At 37.5% G+C, this 10465-nt stretch overlaps 1 protein-coding gene across 1 annotated transcript; it reads left to right on the top strand.

Moving 5' to 3' along the window:
* The first annotated feature begins 8137 nt into the window (after positions 1-8137).
* LOC130985194 (9-cis-epoxycarotenoid dioxygenase NCED2, chloroplastic) lies at positions 8138-10260 on the top strand. The gene has a single exon (XM_057908024.1). The coding sequence runs from the start codon at positions 8274-8276 to the stop codon at positions 10044-10046; it is 1773 nt and encodes a 590-aa protein (XP_057764007.1). The 5' UTR covers positions 8138-8273; the 3' UTR covers positions 10047-10260.
* Positions 10261-10465: the final 205 nt, after the last annotated feature.

The following is a 10465-nucleotide window of genomic DNA, read 5'->3' as shown; positions in this document are numbered from 1 at the left end:
TTTGTTTGCTTTCCTATAATCGGACACAATTAATATGTTTCCTACGGCAAAAAGATCTGACACACACATATACATATATATACGTGTATATATATATATAGAAGGTTGTTGCTTTTTTTCTTCATATCAGGTGGTAATTTTTAATGCAAGTGGTTCCAACGTCGCTGTTGGGACATGGGAGCTAGATAATATCTCATTCAACTATTTCTCGTTTTGTCTATTCATGTTTCATATATATACATACGGTACGGATGTATCTTGCATTAACATTAACATTTCTCCCTATGTCCCATTGATTTCACTTTTCTTTTTCGTCCGTCTCACTTGATCACTGCAGATTTTGACTCGGATCGTTCTGAAGAGTCTATAGCAGAAGAAGAAGGAGAGCAATCCAACCACGGCAGAGAAGAGACGGCGCAAGGAAATCTGCAGTACATGGGAGATTTTGCCCGGCCTGTCATTGAGGCCACAAGTTCAGCTATAGCTCTTCCTACTGCAGTCAGGAATTATAGCCTGAAACCACAGGATTCAAACATGTTGCCCTGCTTTTACGGGCTGCCTAATGAAGATGCCCTGAAGTTTATCCGAGATTTCTGTAGACCTTCCCGCTGTTGGATATCACAGAAGATCAGCTGAAGCTTAAATGCTTCCAGTATGCGCTGAAGGATAGGGCAAGGACGTGGCTGTTATATAGCCATTGACATTCTCTCACAAAAAGTTATGGACTCCATCACTTTCTATCACTTTATCATTTAATCAGTACTCTTCTTTTTAATAATCGTATTAAACAGTAATGAGCTTATGGCTGTAAATGAACAGAGCTATTCGAGATTCGTCTCGAAAAAAGCTCGTTCGGAGCTTGATTAGATAGTAAGCGAACCAGCTCGAACCTGATTTCGAGCTCGATAATCTCGATAATTTTGTCAAACCGAGCTCGAGCTTGACAGCATTCGGCTCGTTGAGCTCGCGATCATGTTCAAATTCGATTATTCGCGAACATGTTTGTGAGCCTTCAATCGAGCTAGTGCATGAGTCTTAAACGAGTCAAGTTTGAGCTCGAGTAAGTAGGTGAACTTTATGTATACGAATATCTAACGAGCCCGAGCTCAAGATCAAATTCGATTATCGAGGATCACCAAAGCCGAGCTCGAGCCCGATAAGTAAGTGACGAACCGAACTCGATCAACAATATGAAAGCTCGAATTGATCGAACTTGAGTCAAGCTCGAATACCCAAATATTTAAGCGAGTCGAGCACGAACCTGCTAGTATTCGATTCAATTGAATTCATTTACAATCCTAAAGAAATCATTATCGATGGGACGGAGGGAATACTCTATAACAACACTTATATTTACATGTTTATAACTCCAAATCTCTCTAGGAAAGATGTATTGTCACATTAATTATGTTATTGTCACCTTCTTTATTTTTAACTATCTCCAATGTGATCAATGTATATCGGAGTGGAGAATACCTAATGCAAATTCCCATGAATCAGTTATCTATTATTTGTAGTGGGCTAAATTCAGCCCAATAGTCCACATCAATATCATATCACATCCAAATTAAATGATTTTCATAAATGTAGTTTTTATGATTATGAATGCGTTATTTAGTGTATTAATTAGATATGTATATATACACCCGTGGGCGCACTTTCTTTGTCTCTTACGCAATCCGTGAGCGCAAGAGAAGCACTTTCTGGGGACATGATATTTTTGATATTTTCTCTTCTAAGTCGTAATCGATTATTTTATTTTTATTTTTCTAAAGCAAAAGGAAAATAAAGAAACACTCATGTCGATCAAACGAGACATTTTTTCGACACGGTGAAAGCAAATGACAATAATATATACATCCCACTAGCCATGTATTATAATGTTTAGGGTTATCCCATCACACTAATTTTTACTAGAAATTAAAATTAATTAAAAAAATTCATCGACTGCCGTTGTCGGTCGCATATGCTTTGAACGATGATTTAGTTGGCGGAGTGACGATCGTTCGAGTTATTCGAAAATATATTATCCCACTAGCTAGCCAGGTATTATAATGTTTAGGGTTATCCCATCACACTAATTTTTACTAGAGATTAAATTAATTAAAAAAAATCATCGACTGCCGATGTCGGTCGCATATACTTTGAATGATGATTTAGTTGGCAGAGTGACGATCATTCGAGTTATTCGAAAATATATTATCCCACTAGCTAGCCAGGTATTATAATGTTTAGGGTTATCCTATCACACTAATTTTTACTAGAACTTCAATTAATCAAAAATAATTCATCGACTGCCGCTGTCGGTCGCATATACTTTGAATGATGATTTAGTTGGCAGAGTGACGATCGTTCTAGTTATTCGAAAATATATTATCCCACTAGCTAGCCAGGTATTATAATGTTTATGGTTATTCCAACACACTAATTTTTACTAGAACTTCAATTAATTAAAAATAATTCATCGACTGCTGTCGTCGGTCGCATATGCTTGAACGATGATTTAGTTGGCAGAGTGACGATCGTTCGAGTTATTCGAAAATATATTATCCCACTAGCTAGCCAGGTATTATAATGTTTAGGGTTATCCTATCACACTAATTTTTACTAGAACTTCAATTAATTAAAAATAATTCATCGACTGCCGATGTCGGTCGCATATGCTTTGAACGATGATTTAGTTGGCGGAGTGACGATCGTTCGATCGAAAATATATTATCCCACTAGCTAGCCAGGTATTATAATGTTTAGGGTTTTCCCATCACACTAATTTTTACTAGAACTTCAATTAATTAAAAAAATTGACTGCTGTCGTCGGTCGCATATGCTTGAACGATGATTTAGTTGGCGGAGTGACGATCGTTCGAGTTATTCGAAAAAGACCCTTGGGAGCTTGGAGGGGTGGGAAAATGTATATATGAATTTTATAAAAAGTAAATAAATAAATTTGAGGCGAAAATAGAATGTATATACTACTCCCTCCGTCCACCAATTAAAGCCCCATTTGGGTGTCGGCGCGGAAACTAAGAAAGCTGAAAAAAGTGGTGTAAAAGTGGTGTAAAAGACTAAAAGGGTAGTGTTAATATATTTTGATTACTTTTACTAATCTTTCATTAGTTATTTGACATTATTTTAATGCTTTGACTTATTTAACAAATAAATAAATAAACTGAAAATTCAGAAAATAAATAAACTGGAAATAAATAAATAAATAAACTGAAAATTCGAAAATAAATAAATAAATAAATTAAAATCTGGAAAATTATTATTTTTAGAAAATAAATAAACTGGAAATAAATAAATAAATAAATTAATTAAAATCTGGAAAATTATTATTTTTAGAAAATAAATAAACTGGAAATAAATAAATAAATAAACTGAAAATTCGAAAATAAGTAAATAAACTGAAAATAAATAAATAAACTGAAAATTTGAAAGTAAATAAATAAATAAACTGAAATTCAGAAAATAAATAAACTGGAATTAAATAAATAAACTGAAAATTTGAAAATAAATAAATAAATAAACTGAAATTCAGAAAATAAATAAACTGGAATTAAATAAATAAATAAACTGAAAATTCGAAAATAAATAAATAAATTAATTAAAATCTGGAAAATTATTATTTTTAGAAAATAAATAAACTGGAAATAAATAAATAAATAAACTGAAAATTCGAAAATAAGTAAATAAACTGAAAATTCAGAAAATAAATAAACTGGAAATAAATAAATAAACTGAAAATTTGAAAATAAATAAATAAATAAACTGAAATTCAGAAAATAAATAAACTGGAATTAAATAAATAAATAAACTGAAAATTCGAAAATAAATAAATAAATTAATTAAAATCTGGAAAATTATTATTTTTAGAAAATAAATAAACTGGAAATAAATAAATAAATAAACTGAAAATTCGAAAATAAGTAAATAAACTGAAAATTCAGAAAATAAATAAACTGGAAATAAATAAATAAACTGAAAATTTGAAAATAAATAAATAAATAAACTGAAATTCAGAAAATAAATAAACTGGAATTAAATAAATAAATAAATTAATTAAAATCTGGAAAATTATTTTTTTAGAAAATAAATAAACTGGAATTAAATAAATAAATAAACTGAAAATTCGAAAATAAAATAAATAAATTAAAATCTGGAAAATTATTATTTTTAGAAAATAAATAAACTCGAAATCAATAAATAAATAAACTGAAAATTCGAAAATAAATGAATAAACAAACTGAAAATTTAGAAAATAAATAAACTGGAAATAAATAAACTGAAAATTCAGAAAATAAATAAAATGGAATTAAATAAATAAATAAACTGAAAATTCGAAAATAAGTAAATAAACTGAAAATTCAGAAATTAAATAAGCTTGAAATAAATAAATAATTAAACTTAAAATTTGAAAATAAATAAACTGGAAATAAATAAATAAATAAACTGAAATTTGAAAATAAATAAAAAATAAATAAACTGGAAATAAATAAATGAATAAATAAACTGGAATTAAAATATTCAGAAGATAAATAAATAAATAAACTGAAAACTGAAAAATAAATAAACTGGAAATAAATAAATAAACAAAGGGTAGTAATTTAAAGTAAAGAGAGAGGGTAAAAGGGTACAAAAAGCACAATAGGGCTTTAATTGGTGGACAAAAATTTAAGGGCAAGTAGGGCTTTAATTGGTGGACGGAGGGAGTACATGATTTAGTACTGATTCCAAGGCGAGGGCATGTGTGTAGCGCGTGAAGAGAACAAGGTAGCTAAACGGAGAAGTAAATAAAAATAGGACACGTGGCAGTGAGGGTGATGCCCCGTTGTGCTCTGTGCCGGAACTCCGCAGTGCCGCGCTTTCTTTTTTTCTTTTTATTTTTTTTATTTCTCGTCTCTACAAATATAGAAGTGTCACTTAACTAACTCATTTCGGATCATTCATAAATCATAATCTTATTTCATTTTTATGTTTCACGAATTTAATTTCAGCATAAAAGATTGCATGTAGCGTATATGGCGTATGAGATGACGTAAACCCTTGTATTATTATGCAATATAGGATTTTATTGACAATTTAAAAAGAATTATTTCATCCGTCCCACTTCACTTGACCTAGTTCTTTTCAACATAATTGTAAAGAAGAGTAAGATATAGTATAAAGTATGTGGGCCTCCTATCTGTTATAGTGAAAATTTGTTACTAAAAAGGAAACATAGCAAATCGGATGAGACGGCCCAAAAAGGAAAGTAAGCCTAGTGAAGTGGGACAGAGGGAGTAGCATTTTGCAAAAAAAATATTTTTATATTTTTATATTTGTATTAGCACTGATACCAACTCAATTATCATATCTATAATACAAAAAATATTTAATTAAATATATTTGAACTGAATATTGAAAAAATAAAAAATAAAGAAGAATTAATTATACTAATAAAAATGATATTATAAAAAGGTAAAAAAAAAATAAAAATAATTGAAAATATATTTATTTATAAAAAGATGAGGGTAGAGAGATTGTTTTTTTAAATTTAATCTTTAAATAAGTATAACTTTTACATTTTAAACAAATGTTTACATAAAATATATCAAATCACGATATGATCTTTAATTTGACATGCATATTAAATATTTTATAATTAGTTAAATATTACTATTTTCAAAAAGAAATAAAACAAAAAAGTAAGAAGATAAAGAAAAAAGAAAAAAAAATATAATTTACAATTATAACCATAAAATTGTCACTCAATCAAATTGAAATCTTGACTTTTTAATATACAGTAGTATAGATTGGCTAAAATTCAAATTAAATTATTGCAAAGGTTTGGGTTTTTTCCTTTTAAGAAATTAACTAGTTTAATTCATTTTGGGTGAACAAAATTCATGTCAATTTACCATTTTAATTCTATTAAATGCTTTTTTGCTTAGTCTTTTTATGAAGAGATAGAAAGCTTTTAATATGGGATTAAACAATTAATTAAAGAAATAATTTTTCAGTTGCAAATAGTTCAATGGATATTGACCGACAGGAACTGTTCTTCATTTGTTGGAATTATCGACTCTGTTCATGTACAGGTAAAAATGAAAAGAAAAAGACAAAATGTCGAGTCCTCCACAAAGAATGTCAAATTGTGTAATTAGATTTTTTTTTTTTTTAAATGAATTTATTGTAGTATCTCTTTGCTCCTTGTTGGTTAAAAAAGAGAAGTATTGCTCTTTTTCTCTTTTATAGATGGCTTCATATCTCTTTAAGTTTTACAATTGTTATAGATCTTAAGAATAGCATTAGTGCATGTTCTCAATCTTCTGTAAATATTTATTGGGACATGTAATAATTATTTCTTTTGTCACACCCATGCTCATAAATTTGCACGAGTACTATTAATTAAATAAAATCTTTTGTCTCACAGTTTATTGTGTCTCATCAGCAATGTGGAGCTCAAAAATGAGCCTGAGCCCCCATTGCCGAGCCTGCGGCTCGCGAGCCCACTTCTCTCCAGCGCTTCGAGCTCAATAGTGCATTTGGATGGACGCGTGTTATGCACCTTTCATTTCCGAGCCCCCCTTTTACAAATTTAAGAGCCGAAGGTTGGCTCTTCCATGGTGGAGGTGAGCCCACCATCAATTCTCCATTGTAGATGATCTAATTGAAATAAAATAAAATAAAAATAATTAAAAGTAAGACACAAAATAAATATAAAAAATGATGAGGCCGAGGATCTGATGTAAGTATCAACCATTATACATCATAAGTAGGGCTGAGCATGAACCGAACCGGACCGAAAAAACCGACCGAACCGACCATTTTTGGTTCGGTTCGGTTTTGGTATTTCTGGGTCGGTTTTCGGTTCGGTTTTCAAAGTGAAAAACCGATGGGATATCGGTTCGGTTTCGGTTTTCTGTTTATGGTTCGGTTATAAACCGAACCGAACCGATGCATTATATATTATATATTTTATATCTTTTAGCCTAAATTTTGAAACCCTAGTTCTCCCCTACACCACCCGCCGCTCACTCATTCTGTTTCTTTCTATTCCCATTTCCAAATTCAAAAATTTCGAACCCTCAATATTATTTCTCTTCGCCACTCACATTCATTTCTCAGTTACATTCTTTGGAAATTTCTGCTGATTTTTGCAAGGTTTGAAACTTCCCCTGCAGCAATAGATCTGTTGGAAAGAAGTGCTCTAGTCTCAAACATGACTGCAATCTCCCCTTCTGCTCAAAATGATATGATTCTTGAGAAATTGTATGAGTGAAGAAGTTGCAGACAAGGGTGTTTGTTGTTCACATGCTGCCCTCTCTTCCTCCGCTGTTCCGCCACCTCCGACGATGAAGCACGAGCAGAGCGGCGGCGGCCGACTTTTCCTCCGCGGTTCCGCGGCTTCTCCTCCAGCACGAGCCACGTGCAGACCCCGCCGCCCGCGTCTCCTCCAGCACGAGCCACGAGCAGATGGCTTCTCCTCCGTCGACTGCCGGTGAAGCAGACCGCCTCCCCCGGCTTCTCCATTCTTCCCTCCTCCGAACGGTTCGGTTCGGTTTTGAACCGAAACCGATCGGTTTTTAGCGGTTCGGTTTTGGTCGGTTTTCGTACTTCAGTCGGTTTGGTTCGGTTCTCATTCTTCCAGGGTCGGTTCGGTTTCGGTTTTTTCAAAATGCATCGATTCGGTTCGGTTTTGAACCGATGCTCACCCCTAATCATAAGTTAGGAAGGGTGTGATTTTATGATATATGATTAATTTATTTGAGTTACTGTGAAGCAAAGAGGAGGATGCGTGGGGCATAAAATAGAATCGTGCTCTGTGACTCTAATTCAAAATATTATTGGTCGTTAATCTAAAGCCTTCCTCCAATTAAATCCTTCCCTGAGAAACTCCGCAGACCCACATTCTCATTAAATTAAAATCTCGTAATTATTATATGGGTAAAATGGTGGTATTAAACATTAAACAAACATAAATTAATAATGAGGGATCATCATGTCATATGTCATCCTAATTCACAAACACAAAATTTGTTTTGGCAGTGCACTCCCCACAAATGCACCACGTGGTTTTCTCCTACATGTCTACTTAATCTCTCACTTCCAATCTTCTCTCTCATCCCCCTATTTAAACCTCATTCTCTCTTCTCCTTTCTCCCCCCAAAACTCATCTCATCTCCATCTCTCTCTCTCTCTCTCTACACATCTCTATCTCTCTACTTGTTCCAAAACTACTCACACTAGCTACTAAACTCAATCCTCATTCCTCAATACATTAGAACAAAATCATGGCTTCTATAACTCAAACAAAACCTACAAATCAGCCATTTTCATCACTAACTTCTCTAGTTGATCATTCCAATCATTCCAAATCCAAATCCAAATCCATCTCAATGAGAAATCATTCAACAAGAAGCAAAATCCACTGCGCGCTGCAGTCGCCGTCAGTCCTCACCTTCCCGAAGCAGCCTTTCCCGGCGGCGCCGCCCAAGACCGAGCCGGCTCCGCCGCAGTGGAACCTGCTGCAGCGAGCGGCGGCGATGGCGCTGAACGCCGTGGAGAGCGCGGTGGTCTCCCGCGAGCGGCGGCACGCGCTCCCGAGGACCGCCGACCCCAGCGTCCAGATCGCCGGGAACTTCGCGCCGGTGCCGGAGAGGCCCGTGCGCCACAACCTCGACGTCAGCGGCGCCATCCCGGAATGCGTGAGGGGCGTCTACGTCCGCAACGGCGCCAACCCGCTCCACGAGCCCGTGGGCGGGCACCACCTCTTCGACGGCGACGGCATGGTCCACGCCGTCTCCTTCCACGGCGCCAACTCCGCCAGCTACGCGTGCCGCTTCACGGAGACGCAGCGCCTCATCCAGGAGCGCGGCCTCGGCCGCCCCGTCTTCCCCAAGGCCATCGGCGAGCTCCACGGCCACCTCGGCATCGCGCGCCTCATGCTGTTCTACGCCAGGGGCCTCTGCGGCCTCGTCGACCACAGCAACGGGATCGGCGTCGCCAACGCCGGCCTCGTCTTCCACGACCGCCGCCTCCTCGCCATGTCCGAAGACGACCTCCCCTACGAGGTGCGCGTCACCCCCTCCGGCGACCTCCGCACCGTCGGGAGGTACGATTTCGGCGGCCAATTGAACAGCACCATGATCGCGCACCCCAAAATCGATCCCGTCACCAAAGAGATGTTCGCGCTCAGCTACGACATCGTGCAGAAGCCCTATCTGAAATACTTCAAATTCTCCGCCGACGGCGAGAAATCCCCCGACGTGGAGATTCCCCTCGATGTGCCGACAATGATGCATGACTTCGCCATCACCGAGAACTTCGTCGTCATCCCCGACCAGCAGGTGGTGTTCAAGCTCCAGGAAATGGTGAAGGGCGGCTCCCCGATGATCTACGACAGGGACAAGAAATCCAGATTCGGAATCCTCGGCAAAAACGCGCGAGACGCCGCCGAGATGAAGTGGATAGACTGCCCCGACACCTTCTGCTTCCATCTCTGGAACGCGTGGGAGGAGCCGGAGACCGACGAGGTCGTCGTGATCGGCTCATGCATGACGCCGCCGGACTCCATCTTCAACGAATCCGACGAGAATCTCCAGAGCGTGCTGTCCGAAATCCGGCTCAACCTCCGAACCGGCGAGTCGAAGAAGCGGTCCATTTTGAAAGCCTCGGACCAGATCAACCTCGAGGCCGGGATGGTGAACCGGAACCGGCTCGGCCGGAAAACCCGGTACGCCTACCTGGCGATCGCGGAGCCGTGGCCGAAGGTGTCCGGCTTCGCGAAGGTGGACCTCGCCACCGGGGAGGTCGAGAAGTTCGTCTACGGCGAGGAGAAATACGGCGGCGAGCCGTTCTTCGTGCCGGACGAGGGGGCGGAGGGGGAGGACGGCGGGTACATTCTGACGTACGTGCACGACGAGAGGGAGTGGAAGTCGGAGCTGCAGGTGGTGAATGCGGCGACCATGGAGATGGAGGCGGCGGTGAAGCTGCCGTCGAGGGTGCCCTACGGTTTCCACGGCACGTTCATAAGCTCGTCGGACATGGAGAAGCAGGTGTGGTGAAAATACGGAAATGGCCCTCTGCTGTATATATACTGTGTATAGTATATGTATACGTATATCGGGAGAGGAGGGGAGGGCATGCCAGAGGGATTTGGTAGATTTAGTTTTTCGTCCCCGGACTTCTCCTCATTTACTTTTTTTACCCCCAACTTTTTTAATTTTGTGCTGTTGGAGACGAATTAGGTGTTAATCGAGAAATTACTTCTGTCTTAAATCATGTGAATATTACTATGTTTTAAGCTTAAAATTGTGCAACACGTGCGATTTAACTATGTGGATTAACGTAATTATTATGTCTTTGAGCTAGCGAATCCACTCTGATCAGTGACAGAGCACAACATTTTCAATTTTTTGTGTATATATTTCGTCAAATTAGAAAGCACATTTCATCTCTCTCATCAAAATAAAATTTTAAAAAG

The sequence above is a fragment of the Salvia miltiorrhiza genome, chromosome 5, assembly GCF_028751815.1.
Source record: "Salvia miltiorrhiza cultivar Shanhuang (shh) chromosome 5, IMPLAD_Smil_shh, whole genome shotgun sequence".
NCBI lineage: Eukaryota > Viridiplantae > Streptophyta > Magnoliopsida > Lamiales > Lamiaceae > Salvia > Salvia miltiorrhiza.
The sequence above is the reverse complement of the archived record's forward strand: the minus strand, read 5'-3'. Positions and strand labels throughout refer to the sequence as shown.